Source organism: Marmota flaviventris, chromosome 7, assembly GCF_047511675.1.
Source record: "Marmota flaviventris isolate mMarFla1 chromosome 7, mMarFla1.hap1, whole genome shotgun sequence".
Lineage (NCBI taxonomy): Eukaryota > Metazoa > Chordata > Mammalia > Rodentia > Sciuridae > Marmota > Marmota flaviventris.
In genome coordinates this window covers 141,302,871-141,323,318 of record NC_092504.1, presented here as the reverse complement: position 1 = coordinate 141,323,318, position 20,448 = coordinate 141,302,871, and the positions used below count along the sequence as shown (strand labels likewise).

The window sequence follows — 20,448 nt, the reverse complement described above, 5'->3', positions numbered from 1 at the left end:
CCAGCATATTCACAGATTCTAAGGGTTCCTACAGTATTAAAAAACTGCATTTGATTTTAATGTTATGGTAGTGACCAATTCAGAGACTCCAAAACCTGGACACATTATATTTTAAGTAAGTGGTAACACTTATAGTCTCCTAAAATTAACACTGCATTACATTATATTATAATTGGCGACATTTCTGTCTTAGGACTTTTCTTGCAAATTTAAGTGTAACCAGGCATGTGTGATTTAGAAGTTTTCATTTTACACACTAACATCTTTTCTCAAAATGTGCTGCATATCACTTTACTACAGTATTTGTTCAATGTTCACAACTAGCCAGCCTCTTGCAACAGATTTTCTATAGCAAATATTAAACCTTCTGTAAAAATAATTCAGAGCTATGTTTGTAGATATAATAGCCAGAAATCAGAAAAATAAAATGTAGAAATCTAATTATACAAATGTTGAAATCTCAGGAAAGCTTTTACAATCTGAAGGAAGCATAAAAACTGTGTGAAAGAAAGTACTTTTATCACTGCTGATCATTCCAAAGCTCATGAGTTGTTACAACACAGCCTTAGGCCAAATAATAAAGTGCCAAATGGAAAATGGCACAAGTCCATGGATTGTAAATACCGTATCAAAAGAAAATAAAAGAAGTCTTCCATTATAGCAATTAAAAATGTAGTTGTAGCACCAGGTCCTATGATGTAGCACCAGACAAGCACTCTATCAACTGAGCTATATCTCCAGCTCCCTACGATGCCTTTGAAACTTACTTTAGCAATTCCAAGAGTAGACACTGTTTAACAAATACATTCTCCACTGCAGTAACTTTAAAACCTTACTGTATATTCCGAGAGTCCCTAAACATTTAAAACTATAGTGGGGTTGAATGGAGGAAGTGATTCGTAACTATCACCTGAAATTTTCGTGTGGTACTTGATGACAAGGAATCTCTCTGATCCATTACATTGTACAAAACAGTCAATAAAATGCAGATAAACATTGCAAGTAAAAATATTTATATTAATGTGCCCAAACACACATTTATTTAGACCATAAATTCCTAAGCAATGAAAAATTTATATTAAGCATCAATCATTCATTATTCCATAATTGCATTTGTGAAATAATTTACACTAAATGAGTATGTTCTGCTACAGTGCTTATTTATGTATTTGTTTGTTTTGTTTTTATGGTGTAGGGACAGAATCCCATAGCCTTGTGCATGCGGGACAAGCACTCTAGCAACTGAGCTATATCCCCAGCTCCCTACGAGGCCTTTGAAAACCCGCAAATTAAGTTTGAATTCAAAACCTCATTAAGTAATTCATCTGTAAAAATAAAAAGAGGTGTCTGCTCAGGAATATCACAAGTTCAAGGCAAGCCTCCACAACCTGGAGAGACCCTGTCTAAAAATAAAATAAAACAGGCTGGGAATGTATCTTACTAGTAAAGTGCCCTCCCTGAGTTTAATTCCCACTACTGCAGAAAACAAAAACAAAATAACAAAACAGACAAAAGTGTTGGCAAGGATACAGAGAAAAAGGAAGTCCTGTACACTGTTGGTGGGAACATAAATTGGTATAGCCACTATGGAAAACAGTAGAGGTTCTTCAGAAATGAAGCCGATCTACTATTCAATCTAGCAAACTCACTTCCGAATATATATTCAAGGAAAATAAAGATACTTCTGAAAGAAGTCTCTATGCTCCAATGTTAACTGCAGCATTATTCACAATAGCCAAGATTTGGAATCAATCTAAGTGTCTATGAATGGGTGAATGCACAATGAAAATGTGGCATATATACACAATGGAATACTGTTTGGCCTTAAACAAGAAGGAAATCCTCTCATTTACAATACCATGAATATGAGAGATATTATTCCAAGCGAAATAAGCATGGCACAGAAAAACAAATACTGTACAATCTCACTCATATGTGGAAAACTCACAGTAGCAGAGTACAATGGTGGCTGCCAGGACTAGGAGGATGGGGAAAAGAAGGACATTTTGGCCAAAGGATACAAAGTTATGGTGGTACACACCTATAATCCCACTGGCTTGGGAGGCGGAGGCAGGAGGATCGCCAAGTTCAAAGCCAACCTCAGCAACAGTGAGACGCTAAGCAACTCAGTGAGACCCTATCTCTAAATAAAATATAAAATAGAGCTGGGGTGTGTGGTTGAGTGCCCCTGATTTCAATCCCAAGTACCCACCCCTTAAAAAAAAAGTTATGGATGATAACTTCTAAAGATCTAATGTAATGCATGAGAAAGATTGCATGGCGCATGTGAAATTAGTTAATAATTCATACCTTAAATGTTCTCATTAAACACAAAAACAGTAACTGCGTGGGGTGATGGAAATGTCAATCACTAGACTGTGATCAACACTTCACAATGCATACACAAACCGTTCATACTGCTCACCATAAATACACATAACATATAGGACAGGGAAAGAAAAGTCACAAACCTTCACTCATCCATCAAAGCTCAACTAACAGCTTTCAGAAAGCAATCTAAAATTCCCCAAGTTACACTAAGAGCTAGAGATGCTAATCTTGTGTGAGACAACCATAGTGGCCTACCTTCAGTACCATCAGGGCACATTGCCAGTGCTGGGTTTCAATGTTCTTTTTGCAGAAATATTAATATACTCGAAGCAACCTAAAGGACCCTTTTTTCCCCTGAATATCAGGGCCACGTGAGTAATGAGAGATATATAACAAAAAGACCTACATGTAAAAAGTGACTTCTTTGTGGAACTGTATGTTAAAAAAAAGAAAGGAAGGAAGGAAGAAAAAAACAAACAAACAGAATATTAGGCATCCTAAGTGTAAAATCTCCTAGTTGACCTCTTCCTATAAAACTAAACTTACTGCAAAAATCTGTATATATCCCAGCAATCTCAATCTTGGTCATTTATTCCAGTGAAATGAAAACTCTTGTGTATATAATACCTGTTCATAACAGCTTCACTGATAGTAGCCAAACACTGGAAACACCCAGATGTCTATCAACAAGTGGTGTACACAGCTATCATGGAATGCTACTGCTATAGTTTGGCTCTTCATTGTCACCAAAAGTCCCATGTTTTAAAGGTTCAGTCCTCTGCTTGGCACTCTTCGGAAAGGGAGGTTTTAGGTCACTGGTGGAGAGCCCTTGAAGAAAAATGTGGAACCCTGGTTCCTTCCTTTTTCTTGTTTCCATTTCCCAACAGGTCTGAAATAAGCAGTCTCCTCTGCCACAGGCTCCTGCCTTACCATAGGCCCATAGACAATGGACTTAAAGCTCCAAAACTGGACAAAAATAAATCTTTTTTAAAAGTTGATTGATTACCTTACTATTAGGTTACAGGAACCCAGAACTAGCTGACACAACTACTCAGGATTAGAAAGGAACAAACTTTGATAGAATTTGTTTGAATCTTTAGGGAATTAGCTTAGAGAAAAAAGCTAACTCCACCAAAGTGCACATTGTATGATTCCATTTATATCTTTCTGAAAAAACAATACTTTAGAAATGGGAACAGGAATGAGGTAGGTGTGCCTATGAAAGGACAACACGAGGGGTCTTTATATGATAGAAATGTTCAGTATCTTGACTGTGGTGATGAATACACAAAGCTTTATGTGTCAGAACTGTACAGAACTAAACAGAAACACAAAAATGGGTACAAGTAAAAGTGGGGAACTCTGAATGGGCCTGGATTATAACATGAACATTCTGTTTGTGATACTTGCCGTAGTTTCACAAGGTGTTGCCACTGAAAGAAAATAGGTAAAGGAAACAGGATCTATCTTCCTTCTTACAACTGCATTAAACCTATAGTTTTCTCAATAATATTTTGAATTAAAAATTTACTTTCTTAAAAGTTTCAGCTAAAAACTCAGTCTCTCTGGAGTCTCTGTTTCTTTCAGAATTTAATTTAGCACAGTTAGAAGGCAGAAAAAATTACTTACATTTGGGACATCAATCGCTACTTCCCTCATGGCACTGGGCCTGATGTCATTCATTCCCTGTAAGAAATCATTCAGAGTAATCTTCACTAACCCAGCCACCTTACTATCGGGGAGAACAGGCTGCTTCCTCAGGACTCTTCGCAAGGCACAGAGACCTACAAAAAGGGAAAGTAATACAAAATTTACCTTTTACCCCATAAGTACAGACTGAATAAAAATAATAATAGCCAGGTAGGGTGGCGCACACCTGTAAGCCTAGCAGCTCAGGAGGCTGAGGCAGAAGGATCCCAAGTTCAAAGCCAGCCTCAGCAATTTAGTGAGGCCTTAAGCAACTTAGCAAGACCCATCTTGAAGTAAAAAAATAAAAAGGACTGGGGATGTGACTCAGTAGTTAAGTGCCTCTGGGTTCAATCCCCAGTACCCAAAAACCATAAAATAAAAATAATAATAAAAAACCAAATTCCATGAATAATATTAAAAATACTTTGTGCTTGCAAGTATGTATAGGGTAGAAGGGGAAGGAGATGGAAGACAAAGTTCCAACAGCTTATTTCAGCAATGGAAACACGACAAACTGAAATTAAATATGAAAAGACAAATAAATTACAAACAAAACAGAACTTACAAAACAACACCCATAAATAAGATCATAAAGGCTTATGAAAATAATTGGCTTGAGAATGTCTTTTAAAAGAGTAAAATATTAACATGCTTTTGCCACTGCCCTTTGCATGAATACATTCAAACCCAAATAAAAAGGTTTGTAGGGCACGGGTAGAACAACTTGAAAGGAAATATTCTATTGGGTTTACAGTCTAAACTGTGGTTTGGAAACACAAGAGGAAAGACTTCAGAGTCATGTGCACACATGAGGTCTGATATTAAAAGAGGAGGAGGCATGAGGCAGAAGGCTCAACCCAGGAAAGCTCAACATGTGAAGAGCATATAAAGAAACGACTGCTGTGCAAGAGAGAACCAAAGGAAAAGATGAAAGAAGAATCAGAATGTTAACATACTAAAGGAACCAAAAAGATGATCAAAAAGCCGGGCACAGTTGCACATGCCTGTAACCCTAGGGGCTCAGGAGATTGAGGCAGGAGGATTGCAAGTTCAATTCTAGCTTCTGCAATTTAGCAAGGGTCGGAGGAACTTAGCAAGACCCTGTCTCAAAATAAAAAATAAAAAAGGCTGGGATGTATGTGCTCAGTGTTTAAGTCCCCTGGGTTCAATACCTGATACCAAAAAAAAAAAAAAAAATCAACAATGTCAATTTTAGGGAGTCCAAAATAACTTAAAGGATATGGTGCTGACCTCAAAAGCTAAGTCTTTTGTCTTTTGTTTGTATTTTCTGCTTGCAGTTCAAACACTGACAAGACTGAATGTTCCAACTCCTGTGATCAGACTACCTCAGATCTGTGGCACCAGCACTAAAGCCCCTAAGTGCTCTTTGACCTTGGTGACTTTAGTGAGGTGCTGTATATTTTGGTTCCAATGCACAATAAAATTCCACTTTGAAGAATTTTAGTCTCAGAAATCTCTTACAAATCCAGTCTGAACACTGAAGATAGAGTTCCCATCATTTTTAAACCACTTTTTTCCAAGGTCAATGCCTCAATGAAGTTTTACTAAATTAAAATTGTATCCTTTCATCTTTTTATTTACTTTCACTTACCTGAGATTTTATAAACACAAGCACTGACACAAGGAAGTTACACACAAATTCCCCCAGAGGCGAGCTTACACTAAGAAAAAACAACAGTGCAAAGACACTCAAGAATTAGATCAGCTATCTAAAATCTGTCAAGTCACTTACTCAGGCCTGTCTTCCCATTTGTTTATTTACCTTTCAAAACTCTGAAAGGGTCTCTGGTTGTGACTCAGGGGTAGAGCACTTGTCTAGCACCACATAAAAACAAATAAATAAAACAATTAAAGGTCCATCAACAATGAAAAAAATATAAAACACTGAAAGGCAATTCTTCACACCTCTCAAGGTTCAGTCTCTGCTCAAGACACTCCTTTGAAGGATGTACACGTGCAAGAAAACAGAGAGTCTCCCTTCAAAGCCAAGTTCTAAGGCTTACTGCCCACCAGAGACACAGGTCCTCTACCCTCAACGTTGCCCTCCTATGACGCAACCTTGTATGGACTCAAAAGTCACTAAACCATCTCCATGAAACCCGAGGCTCAGGGAAGTGGTGCCAATGCTGCTATTCTGGCCACTTAGCATTCTGTCTCTGACTCCAGCCAGGAATATCGTGTCTTCTTCATGAAATGTGTCGGCCTACCAAGAGGTAAAATCTCAGACTCTTCCCAGCTCTTGACACAAAAATACATGTTTATCTTTACTGTGGTTTCAATGTTTTTGTTGCTTCCAAAACTAATGCTGAAACTTAATCTTCAACGTGACAGTGTTGGGAGGTGGGTTGAATGGGAAGTGTTAAGGTCATGAGGGGGAAGAGCCCTATGAATGGGTCAATACTGGTATAAAAAAGGATTTATGGAAGTCTGGGAATGTGGATCAAAGGCCAAACGTCTGCCCAGTCTGCCAGAGACACTGGGTTTGAGCCCTAGCACTGAATTATATACATAAATAGATGGGTGGATGGCTTTGCAGGAGTGGGCTCACTGTCCCTTCTTCTGCTGCTGAATTAGAATCTTCCCCACAGAGGATGGGGCATTCAAGTCACCATCTTGGAAGCAAAGATACCAGCACCAAATTTCTGTTCTTTACAAATTACCCAGTCTGTAGTGTTTTGTTACAGGTACACAAAATAAACCAAGACAATGTTAAATTAGATTGTTTCTCTGCTCTAGTTAAACGGGGCAGTAGCATTTAATACAGTGCTATACTGCGTTAAACAATACCTTGGTAACTTGAAAGAATTTAAGCTGTTTCTTAAAAAAAAAAACTACCATAAATAAAAGTAATCAAAAGACCAGAATAATCTAATCTTTCTTCATGTCCTAAATGACTATTTGGCAATACTTATCAATATTTCTAATTTAGACCAGATATACACATTACTTTTAGCAGTACTGACATACTAAAACCTGAAACAGGGCAAGTGCTCTAATAATCTTCCTACCATATTTGTTTTACAATTCAAGCATAAAATTTGACAACAAAGGGACCATTTACTTTCATTTGAGGAAGGACGTGAAAAAAGAACACAACATATGATTTTAGAAATGATATCCAGTATTATAATATCAATGTATATTTACAGAACATCATAATCTCTATGATTCCAGTACAAACTACAAAATTTAGAGTCTGATAAAATCTCCACACATATGATAGCAAAAAATAATAATAATAATAATAATAATAATTCACACGAGGAAAAAATAAAGAAGCATGAAATTTTTCAAAAGTTAAGAAAGAATAAAACACAAAGACTGGTTCTGTGATAAACTCACTACAACTTAATATATCCAATTAATAACTAAACAGCTATTTACCAATGATGTAATAATTTCTAAAAATACTTTCAGAACTTCTTTTTAAGCTAGATTATAAATCTTGCTTTATCACTGTAGACAGAAATACAAAATTCTTTTGGCCATTTCCCAAAGAAACTTATAATTAAAGAATGAAAATGGGTCATACCGAACATATTCAATCAAAAGTTAAAAATACAGGGTGTAAGTAAAGTCATTATGGCCAAGTAAATACACTAGATGAAATTCAATGCTTGCTTTGGCTCTCATAATGAATCACAGCTGTGAGTACTAGTGTATACTGAATCCGGTAACACAACCTAGTGAAGCATTAAGGCTGGGGTAAAATATGAGCACAAACAGCAGTAAAAACTTAGGCACATAAAAAAGGCTGTCTGTACTCCAGGAACTGTCACTAAACATTTGAAATCAATCAACATCATTCTCTACATTGACAGAATAAAAGAGATAATTGGCTCAAGAGGTGCAGAGAAGAAATGTGATAAAAATCAATTTAGAATTATTTTTAAAAATTAAGACTAAATGGTAAACCTCCTTAATACATTATCTAGAAATACACAGTAAATATCAGTCTTAACAGCAAGATATTAGAAACTTTATCCTGTAAGTCAAGAATAAGATGATTATTGTTAACACTTCTATTAAATATGTTAGAGCCAGGCATGGTGGCTCACTCCTGTAATCCCAGCAGCTCAGGAAGCTGAGGCAGGAGGACTGCAAGTTTGAAGGCAGCCTCAGCAATTTAGTAAGGCCCTAGGCAATTTATGTAAACCCTGTCTCTAAATAAAAATACAAAAAAAATGGCTGGGGATATGGCTTAGTGGTTAAGTGCCCCTGGGTTCAATCCCCAGTACCAAAAAAGTAATAACATAAAATAATAAATATTATATTAAAGGTCCTATCAACAACAATAAGAGAATGAAATACTAGGTAACAGACTGAAGTGAATGAAATAAAACTGCCATTATTCATCAATTATATAAATGTAAAAGTATGATATTAAGATACATAAAAAAACAAAATTTGCATGCCATTAAAGTGAATATACATTCAGCAAGATAGATAAGCAAAGTCAATGAAAAAATCCACTTTTTCTAGATACTAACAAAAAATAATTATAAGTAAAATTTTTAAAAATCCACTTGTAATTGCATTCAAAAAACAAAGTATATCAAAGAATCTAATGAATATTATACAAAGACTCCACAGAAAACTATCTTGAGATAAATGAAAGAAGACCAAAAAAAAAAAAAAGATATACTGGTGTTCATGGATGGCAAGATGTTAACTTTCCCATTCTCTCCCAATTAATCAAAAGACTTTATAATTTCAATCAAAAGTCAAGACATTTTATGGGTGTGGGGAGAAGGCTGACAAAATGGTTTTACAAGTTCTGCGGACAATCCCCAGCACTGCAAAAGACACACACAAACTCACCCATGCATGTGTGCACGCACACACATGCAAGGGCCAAGAAAAGTGAAAATAACCTTGATAAAGGAAAAACGGAGTGATTACCCTCCATAAATTAAGACTTCTAATAGGCTAAAAAGGATTAAATACATTTCAGTATTCTGCACAAAAATAAACAGAGAATCCAGAACAATACCAAACTTTTGATTTATGACAAAGGAACCAGAGAAAGAAGGAATGCTCACTCCCTAACTGGTGCTAGTTAAGAGAGCACCTGAATGGACAGTATGAGACTCAACAATAGGCAGTACCATGAAAGCAGAGCATGAAGTACCTAAAAGACAACCTAAGACAAAATGCTCAAGACAGTAGATTTGACCAAGATTTCCTAAACAACATAAAAGTCTCTAGCCACAAAAAAAAGGAGTGATACATTAGACCCTAAACATATATACTAACAACTTCTATTCCTCAAAAGACATTATGAAAAGGGACTGGGTTTGTGGCTCAGTGGTAGCACTCACCTAGCACGTGCGAGGTCCTGGGTTCAATCCTCAGCAACTCATAAAAAGACAGCATGAAGAGAGTAAAAAGTCAAGCCATGGAACAGAAATTATATAACACCTGTACCCAACAAAAGTCTCACAATCAAACTATATTAAGAACTCCTACAAATCAACAAATTTTTTTAAAGCAACACTACAAAAAAATGAATAAATAATTAAACACAAAATAAAGGAGAATATCTAAATGGAGGATTCATATATGAAAAGATATTCAACCTCAGTCATCATGGAGTTAAAAACCACAATGAAATATTGTTATAAACTCATCAAATGTTACAAAAGATGAGAAGGTGGAATTTTTACACACTACCACTGGTAAAAGAGAAAATTGGAAAAATCACTACAGAAAGCTTTTGACAATTACTAAAAAGAATCCTATAACCCAATAATTCCACTCCTAAATATACAGCAAACAAATACATAACACCGTGCACCAAAAGTTAAGCACAAGAATGTCCATAACATCATTATTCATATATTTATGTAATAGAATACTGTAATAAAAATGAACTACTGCAATACAGAACAGAGTGATGAAGCTCTTGAACTACGGTGGGAATGAAAGGAGAGAGCACAGAAGAGGCAGAGCTGGCCTACCGTGTCAGGCCAGAGAAGCTGTCTTTGGGGTTGAGGCAAGAGTCAGAGCTGGAAGACAGTGGTGTGGGGAGCTAGTTCTCCATCCTGGTCTCAACAGTGGCGAGGTCACTGTGGAAAATTCATGCATCTTATACATTATGTAATTTTATGTATGTATGTAATAGTTCAAAAAGGAAGTTTACTTAAAAATAGATATGTAAAAGTGAGGAGAGGGGAAAAAAATTTAAAGATACCACATGGAAGCTAGTTTAAATATCAATGATAGTTTCAGAAACCATAAACTCAAATTTAAAATGAAATATTATTTTAACTCTAAGCATCCAACATGCATATAGTAAAGTTTATTCCTTGATATTTTATTACTAAAGCATGGAAGTATGATTCTTATTTAGGGTGATTTCTAAAAATGATAATTAAAACCATGATAATCTGGAAAAAGAAGTCCATTTAAAAAAAAGTTCTGGGAATTGTCTACAGCGAAACTCTAAGCAGGTTTGGAATCACTGCAGGGCATATTTACTAGGCTATCTAGTGTGCAAAATATACTAGTATACACAATATGGACTGTATAATTTACAGTCCTCACAAGGAATTTTCAATTCCCAGAATAATTTATACAAATGATGTTTCACATAGGAAGTGGGATGAGTAAAGGAGAAAAATCCAGAAGATGAGATAAGAGCACTCTATGCATGTATTATTTTGAAAATATTTTTAAAGAACAATTGTCAATAAGGGAACCACTATTCTGTATCTGTATTACTTGCCAATTCAGTTACAATTCATATTAAAGTAAAATAAAATTATTAAAGCATTATTATATCATGAAACTACTAAGAAGATTATTCATCAACCACGTTTCACAGGCACTCTTCTTCAATATTAACTCGTGTATACATTCATTAAAAATATTCACAGAACCTCCTAGACATAATTAATTAAACAAATTACTGAGCTCTTATGTTTCAGGGTACACAGGAAGGCAGAAAAATCTCACAGCACTAACAGTCAAACAGGGGCAACAAATTCTAACAGTTAATTACTATAAACTGTGCCAAGTACTGTGGCATGGAAAGAACAGAGTGGCATAAAAACACATCAGAAACATCCAACTCAGTTTAGGGAAAGATCAGTGACAATACAGACCTAGGCAACTCTTGTAGAAACCAATTGGTACAATTTTTTATTTCACTAATGAAGAGAAGACTAAAACGTGTCTAATTTAAGCAGTGAGACCTGAAAAATGAGTTGATGTTAATCTAATAAAATGGGAACTGGGACTAAAGTGGAATCAGAGTATTCCAGGCAGAGTGAAAAGCATTCAGAGGCCTAGAAACAGAGCATGTTACAGATTTTGAAGCCCCCATAAAATAGAAAAAAGAGTTCAGTCCTATACATGGGAAAGATCATATTTTAAATAGTCCTAAATCCAACTCTATCAATTTGTAGAAATGTAGGAAAATAAAAGTATGCTTGATTGGTAGAAAGGAGAAAAGAATAATATGAAAGTTTACTGATGTGCAAAAGCTACAAAAACCTAACAAGGAATCTAGAGATTCCTGCTATTGGTCTTCAGTCATTCCCACACTGAAGTCCTATGATTCTACACTTTCTATATATGAACCCTATATTACATAACCAATACTATTCTTAAAAATAATGTTAAGTTGAACAACAAACTTTATATGAATGTTAAAAATATATTACCAGAGAATACAAAAATTAAATATCACTAGAGCCAGCTGTGGTGGTACACACCTGTTATTCCAACTACATAGGAGGCTCAGGCAGAAGGATGGCAAGTTAGAAGCACCCTCAGCAAATCATCAAGACCCTATCACTAAATAAAATAGAAAGGATTCAGGGTATAGCTCAGTGGTAGAGTGCCTCTGGGTTCAGACCTCACTACATCAAAAAATAAAAAATAAAAAAATAATAATACGGGTCAGGGTTGTGGCTCAGTGGTAGAGAGCTTGCCTAGCATGTATGAGGCACTGGGTTCCATTCTCAGCACCACATAAAAATAAATAAATAAAAAGATTTCAATTACTTAAAATATTAATAATAATAATAAAACATCATTGGAACTATCATATATCCAATCACCTGTGGGTCTAGATCTGTTCAGGCATGACTTTAAATAAAATTTAGCTCCTGTGACAATAACTTATGTCATTTACTAAATAAAAAGATTAAAATATGGTCTGGGATGTGGCTCAAGCGGTAGCGCGCTCGCCTGGCATGCGTGCGGCCCGGGTTCGATCCTCAGCACCACATACAAACAAAGATGTTGTGTCCGCTGAAAACTAAAAAATAAATATATTTAAAAAAAAAAAAAAGATTAAAATATGTTTTGTCTAATTATTTAAATAATTTACAATTCTCTGATGTTAAATTTAAACTACTGCATGAAACATTTCTAATGAGGCCATACTGAGATTTACACCAAGTGATTTATTTTTTTTAAGTACACCTATTTTTAGAAACCAGAAGACAATTAACTAAAAGAAGCATATGGACACATATACATTAACAATGAAATTAGCTTAGAGCAAGCCATCTATATTTCCTATTCTTACTAAGTTTAAAGTTTTCTAAAATGTAAACAAATACAGAAGCAAATTTTTGTGTTTCTAAGAAACATAACTTTGAAATAAAAATAGGTGTGGCTAATGAAACAATAGATGGGTCACTTTGTTTTCATTATTTTATTTTCCAATGCTCTCTAAAGAAAAATAAGACTCAATAAAGGTTAAAAAGACAAAGTGCCTCAGGTAAGCTTGATGTCAACACATTCTTTCCACTGAATGACTGTTCCCCCTCATCTCTACATCAATATCCAGATATAACTGCTTCTGAACAAGAGTGATTATTCTGAATTTATACTCTTGGAAATCATCTGTTCTAGATGCAATCCACATACATAATGCCACACCTATATGAATCCTATAATTTTAATTCAATATTTAAAATTATTAAGTTCCTTCATTAGAAACTAATAAACAATAACTTATACTGATCAGGAGTAAATGATATGAAGAAATAATATTAAAAAAATCTGGATGTCAGATTTGAATTGAAAAGTTGAACATAAAATTTCCTTATATTCATTTATATGAAACTGAAAGTGTAACAAAAATCTGTCTCCCCTTTTCAAATGTATTCTGTATTTAAATACCAGAATTCCAGAAGTTTTGTTTTATCTAGAGTTTTCTACTCCACCCACTGTTTTATATATATATATATATATATATATATATATATATACACACACACACACACACACACACACACACACACACATACCACGATTCTAGTGTTTTAACATTAATTGTTTTGGTACCTTTGTCTTTCATCTGGAAACCCATGTCCTCCAGTTATGGAAAAAAAAAAATTCTTTTTTTCTATTTTTTTGTTTTATTTTGTTTTGTTTTTAATAGTTTTCATTCCTTGATTTTTTGGTTCTCTTTTTCTGGTAGTTTATTAGTTAACTGATGAACTTCTTAAATAGATACCTTATTTTCTTACATTTTATTTACTATTTTCCATTTACCATTTTTGTTCTACTTTCTGAACTATTTCCCTCTACTGACTATTTTGATAGTTCTACTTTTAATCTCCTGTAGTGATTTAATTTATGGGTGATATGTATTACTTCACAGATCACAGGTAAGCTTCCATTCCTCAGTGATTATTAACAGAATACCCTCAAAGAGTATATGTGGTTCTCACTTATAAAGTAAAAGTGATTGCTATAACTTACACTAATCACAGGAACAGGTCTATTATGAACACCCTATTACTTCCAAAAACGACTTTTAAAAGTAATGGCATTGTGGAAGGCCCACAGATCTCCAGATCTGAATCTTTAGTTTCACATTTTAAGCATCAAATTATGAACCTACATGACTTAGTAACCTTATTAAAATGATGAATTTAACAACAACAATAAAAGGTTGATTAGAGCCCACTTCTTTTGCCAAAACAAACTGAAGATCCACAGCAAGCTGGGTTAAAGCAGGTAAGAGGAAAGGAACACAGCAAAGCAATATAATCTGATCTGGATTTTACTTGAGGGGGAGTGAGTGGTAAAGAAGGAAAGAAGACCAAATACACGTGCACACACACATTATTTAACAGAAAGCACAGGAACTAATACACATGAACAGTGAAGAAGTAGCTGGCATCACCATCTGCTCCTTCAACACTCAATCATCCCTCCATTTACTGCATTCTAGAAGCCAGACACAAGACCCCCTATGAACCAGCTTCTCTCTTCCAAGGCCCCATGACCTTCAGCGTCAGAACTCATGACTTTGTCACAGGGGTACCAAACACTGTTGATCCTGGCTCCGCTATTTTGTCCCTCTGTGGTCTTAGTAAAGTTTCTTAACTTTCTGGCATGGGTTTCCTCAACTTTAAAATAAAGACACCTCACAGAGTTATCTGTGAGTTAGAAATGCACTGACACATGTAAGGTGCTTTCATAGTGACTGAGACTGAACAAGTGCTCAATTAGTGCTTTTTTCCTTCCAAAAAGCTTCCCTCACATCACATGGGGTGCCACTTGCTTTGGGTTCTCATCTCTGCAGCCACTCCTCAACCTCCTACGCCAGGTCTTATTAGCAAAACCCTCCCTGTGAAGGGTGGTGTTCCTCAGCACTGCTGTCCACCCCGTTAGCACTCTGAAACTCCCTAACCCCACACAGTACTAAAGACCCTCAACTGCCACACCTGCCTTGACATCCCAACTCCACAACAGTCTGAGCCTGACCTAAGGTCCCTGAGGTCGTCTCAGCACCAGTGCAGTGCCTTCTCCTGAATGAATGAATGCTACTCACTCTTTCCTAGTGACTTCATTCATTCCTATGCCTGGTAATTATGACAACTTCCAACCCACACTTTTCCTCACTTCAGAAACTTCTAAGTAAGACAAGGGAACCCATGAGAGAGAGGGGAGTAGCAGGAGGGTAATCAGGAAGTATGTCAATGTCCCCCAGAGCTGTGGATGGCTTGAACAGCAGGGGTGGCAATGAAAGTAGTTTAAAAAAATTTTTCTCAAAGGCCAAATTCTGAACAATTTTGACAACAGCTGACAAGATTTGATAAAGGAAGAGTGAAAGAAAGCGAATCAAGAATATCTCATAGAAATAACTTTTATTTGAATAGACTGGTTTTATTTTTGTCATAATTAAATTAGAAAGAAAACTTTTCCTCAAGTTTTACACGTTTATAGTCTTGACAAAGCAAACCAGAAAATTTTCCACTAGCAAAGTAAACGGTATATGTCAGAGCTTAAACAGAATCAAAACTGCCACCTCTTTTTCTGAAACAAACCATTCGGTGCCAGTAACCGAAGTTAATATTAAAATTCCCACTTCACTGACAAAAAATTCTACCTCTTATATCACTAATGTTTATGCACAGGAAAATCTATCACAACTGTAACCTATCACTACATTTCAGAATTACAAAGTGGGGAAAATCCATTGTCTTATGTTATGCTGCATAAATACTATTAGATTTTCCACTACAATAATGCACTGAGAGTGACAATCATGACACACACATCAACTTAACTTGCATTCCTGCTGCTGTTGCTCTGCTGCAGCTACAGTGAACCCACATGGGTGGCAGGAAGGAGAAAACAGGTTTGCCTAGGAAGCATGAGGGTAACCACATTCAGCAAATCCCTCTGTCAAGGAGGCTACCCCAAAGCAGGTTGTATCTGTGCTTAGTCTGCATACTTTTTAAATTTTTGTTTAAGTTGTAATTGGACACAATACCTTTATTTTATTTATTTATTTTTATGTGATGCTGAGAATCAAACCCAGGGCCTCGCACGTGCTAGACAAGTGCTACCACTGAGCTACAACCCTAGCCCCCCCCCCGCCTTTTCTTTAATATTTATTTATTTATTTATTTTTTAGTCGTACTGCATATTCTTATATATAGATGGGCAAAAAACTCCTAATGATCCAGAGTCAGTAAAAATCACTACGCTAGCAAGGTGGAGGATTCTATCAGATTTCTCTGATTTGCCTTCCATTAGGATAACCAAGAATACTTCATATCAGAAACATTGCCAAGATTGCCATATTATACATTAGATATAATTTTTTAAACTATGTTTAAACAGTACTCCAGAAGCAAGAGAAAAATGAAGTGACACCTATCAGAGTATGGCCTCTGCTCCCAGGCTCTATTTCTAAGCCTCTTAAAGAGGTTCTTAGATAGAATGTAACCCACTAAGCCAAGGAAATGAATTTAATAAGTGTTTGAATGACTTGCCCAATGTCTCTCAACAAAGTAAAGCTAGCATCTGAATCAAGCATTCATCATAAGCTTTATAGTAAACCCCATTACTTCCATGGACTTGACTTTAAAATATTAAATTTTTACTCAGGAGGCTGAGGCACAAGAATAGGCAGTATGAGATTAGCCTACACAACATAGTAAGACTCAAAATAAAATTAAAAGGGCTAAGGATGTAGCTCAGTGGTAGAGTGCAGGCCTAGAATGAGCAAGCCCCAGGGTTTGATCTCCAGGACTGCTAAAATATAACAATAAGAAACAAATAAAATACTGAATTTTTACAGAATATTTTAATTCTAGTAAACAAGGTTGGCAGAATTTCTTTAATTTTAAAATGGGGGGAAATGTTAGAAACTAAGAAACTTTTATAAGAGATAGACTGCTAGGTAAATAGTAGATGCTCCAAAAATTCTTGTTAAAATAAGCTTATAGGGGTGTAAGGAAGGACTAAGAAGCTATAAATATCTCAGAAATCTAGATAAGATATAAAATTTTCCATCTCAAGAAAAGTTATAGTTATTAGGTTCAGTATTGTTACTAAACCCATTTAAGTGCCATAATGACAAAAATCATTGTTTAAATAAGAGTTTTAATTCTTCCTGTTCTGTAATGCTATCTTATCAAGGCCCAAGCATTTGATATGAACATGCTGAAATGATGTGTAATCAGCAAGGATGCTAAAGATAAATTCTTAGAGATGTCAAGCAAATACTTCCTTTCACTATAAACAAAATGACTGAGTCCACTCTTGAAGAAATCAAGCTCTATTTATATTCACTCTTCTGAAATGGCACAGACAGCCTTAGAAGGATAAGTTTATAATAAATCTCTATATTTGGAAAACACTGTTGCTAAGCATCTTCTAACATTCAACAGAGTTTATATAATTCATGTCACTGCTACATAATTAACATTTCATGTTTTTCCAAAAAAAATGTAGTATGCTTATCTATGCTGTTAATTTAAAACATTTTAAGTTTCAAGGGAATTAATAAAAGGCTATCCAACTAATTAATTAGAAAGGCAGGAGGAATACACACACAGACATTAAATGTCAGGATGTGTGAGAGTATCACTTGTAAACAGCCTGTCCCCTTGAGATAAAACATGCTAAAATGAAGCTGCTCTTTGCTTAAAAGATGAGCAAGAAAACACTAGGTTTTTGGACAAGTCACAACATATCAAACCACATTCCAGTTCAAAAATTAATTATGAAGAAAACATAACATTTGAAAATAAATCTAATACCCAACCATCAACATTGAGCATTATATCTGGTCAACCAACAGGAGAACCATGTTGACAGCATGTTCACATTTATTATGGGGGAAAAAGTCAAAAGGTAGAGAAAATACAATTATATTTGAAGAAGAGATTTAAAAAGTTGAGAATATGCACACTGTAAAAGATGCAGTTTCACAATGGAATATTACTCAGCATTAAAAGAGAATAAAATCATGGCACTTGCAGGTAAATGGATGGAGTTGGTGAATATCATGCTAAGTGAAGTTAGCCAATCCCAAAAAATCAAAGGCCCAATTTCTCTGATGTGGATGCTGATCCATAATGTGTGTGGGGGCGGGGAGGGCGGGGTGGTGGGTTGGAGGAACTTTGGATAGGACAAAGTGGATAGGGGATCAGGGAGTAGAAAAGATGGTGGAATGAGACAAACATTACCCCAGGTACAGGTATGATGACACAAAGGGTGTGAATCTAATTCACATACAACCAGAGAAATAAAAAATTGTGCTCCATTTGTGTATTATGAATCAAAAAGCACTCTGCTATCATGTATAACTAATTAGAACAAATGAATATTTTTTTTAAAAGATGCAGTGTCATTCTTACAAACTTCAAGAGTCTGAAAATCATCTATCCTCTAGAAAAGCATGCTCAATCTACATATATACCACGTGGATTTTATATTATTACCCCACCAACAATGACCTTTAGATTACAGAAACTGTCAGGAAACAGTTCTGCATGTTTTAGAATTCTGAATCTCTTTAGTTCCTATTAGTAGGTATCAGTGCCCAACTTTGGTTTAAAAGGCAGGGCTTCCACAGTAGTCCAGGAGAAGGGAAAACCATCAGAGACTACACAAAAAGCACAAAGAACACACAGGTCCACAAATCATAGGCAAGTAGATGTTCTAGGAAAAAACACATGTCCACATTTTAATTTGTATTCTGAATTGTTAATTCTTGTTTCCTTACTTGTGGCTTTCCTTTCTTTCAGAATTATTTGCCATTTTAAAATTTTATTCAGAATCATTATACATAACTGCAAGGCAAATTTGAACACTCATTTTCTCCTTGAATGGGAATGATCCACAATATAGTTTGAAACAGTACATTACTATCACAGAAAGACTCTGTAGTCAGAGGACTACATTCCCTATATTTAATCCCGTTACTGAAGTCAGTTTCAGAGACTCTTCAAATACCAAGTAGCTGATTGGTCTAGATGGAACAGCAGCAGGGATGTCACCAGCAAGCTTCTTAAAAATGCAAATTATTGGGCCCCACCTGGATCTACTGAATCATTGAGCTAGAACCTAGAACTATAATTTTTTCAGTTTTTTCTTTTTCTTTTGGTATTGGGGAATTAATCCACTGACCCATATCCCCAGTCCTTTTTAGTTTTTATTTGGAGACAGTATTTCACTAAGTTGCTTAGGGCCTCACTAAGTTGCTGAGGCTGGCTATGAACTAATAATCCTCTGGGTTTAGCCTTCTGAGCTGCTGGGATTACAGGTGTGCGCCTCTGCACCCAGCCAGAACTACGATTTAATAAGCTTCCAAGTGATTCTGATAGGTGTTTCAGTTGGATAACCATTCACCTAAATTAATGACTCAAATACCTGATCACATCAAGGGTAAGAGTGGCTGCTTCAAAATCATTCAGGAAACATAAATCCTGATTCCATTTTCCTACCTCCCTTACCTAAGTAAGTCTGCAATGGGAATGTGATGTAAATTCTCAGATAACAGCCCAGATCCACTGAATCAGAAACTCTGGGGGTGCTCAGCAATCTGTTTCAGTACAGCTGATTCTGATACGCTCCAAGTGATCCATCCTGAATGAAGGACATGTCAAATAACCCTTCCCTGTGAGGAAGAATGAATAACAGAGACAGAATGCACTTACGACAGCCAGAGACAGATTTCCTAGAGATGGAGTCTTACTGTCCCAACTCATGAACTTGGTGTTGGTGCCTTAACCACCCAGACATGCCAGTGGGCATGCTCCAGCATTCCACCAAGGCACAGCAAACCAGGAAGCAAAGGAAATGTCTCCTGAAAAGCCCTTACTTCAAACAGAATGTGGTTAAGTCTAGAGGCAGAGCCAAAGCTGAGAAATCTATTAGTGAGAACACAAAATCAAACTGGAAATATTCAGGAAAATCACAGACATTTTTAAAGGTGCCTCACTGTCCCACCTTTTTGGGATTACCAAGCACTCAGAACCTGTTCTACAAAAGTCCAGTCCAGGGACGGAGGAAAGGTCACAGGTAGGAAAGTAGCCAATTTAGCCAGGACAAACTCAGCAAGTAACTTGGGTATTTCTATTATCTTTTCCCTTCCTCTTGACTTATTATTTCTATCCTCTTCCCCCTTTTTATTTTGTTCATTTCTTTGTTTTTCCTTAAGTCCAGGGAATGCCATAGCCATAAGGGCACTAAAATATCATGTGCCCTAACCCTTCTATTTACAAGTAGAGAAAACTAAAGCTCAGATAAGGCACAGAACTTGCCTAAGATCACGAACCTCATTTTAAAAGCAAATTTGTCCAACCCTACCTCAAAACTACTTCTCCACTGTATCATCCTGCCCTTGGGAAAAATTCCTTGAAAATCATCCCGACACACTATTCTCAAATTTTTTCTGCTATAAAATTAAGTGAATAATATTAATAACTCTACACACACTAGTATTCAAGAGCACACACAAAAATCACATATATTTTCCCTTATGGACACTATACCGCCAATCTTTCTAAAGACTACTTTTTCACAGTCTGAATCATTGCTAGACTGTGGGAAATGATTAGTTTACAGAAAGGAAGACAGAAAATAAGAAAATATCTCAATATTATCTCCTTTATAAACTGAGTCTATCCTTAGTTTTGC

At 35.8% G+C, this 20,448-nt stretch overlaps 1 protein-coding gene across 2 annotated transcripts in view; it reads right to left on the bottom strand.

Moving 5' to 3' along the window:
* Afg2a (AFG2 AAA ATPase homolog A) overlaps positions 1–20,448 on the bottom strand; it is a 271,575-nt gene that overhangs the window by 230,840 nt on the left and 20,287 nt on the right. For both annotated transcript variants that reach the window (XM_071614708.1, XM_027955852.2), the window contains exon 10: positions 3,961–4,115. In XM_071614708.1, the coding sequence (XP_071470809.1) occupies positions 3,961–4,115 (155 nt within the window). The remainder of the gene's footprint in view (positions 1–3,960; positions 4,116–20,448) is intronic.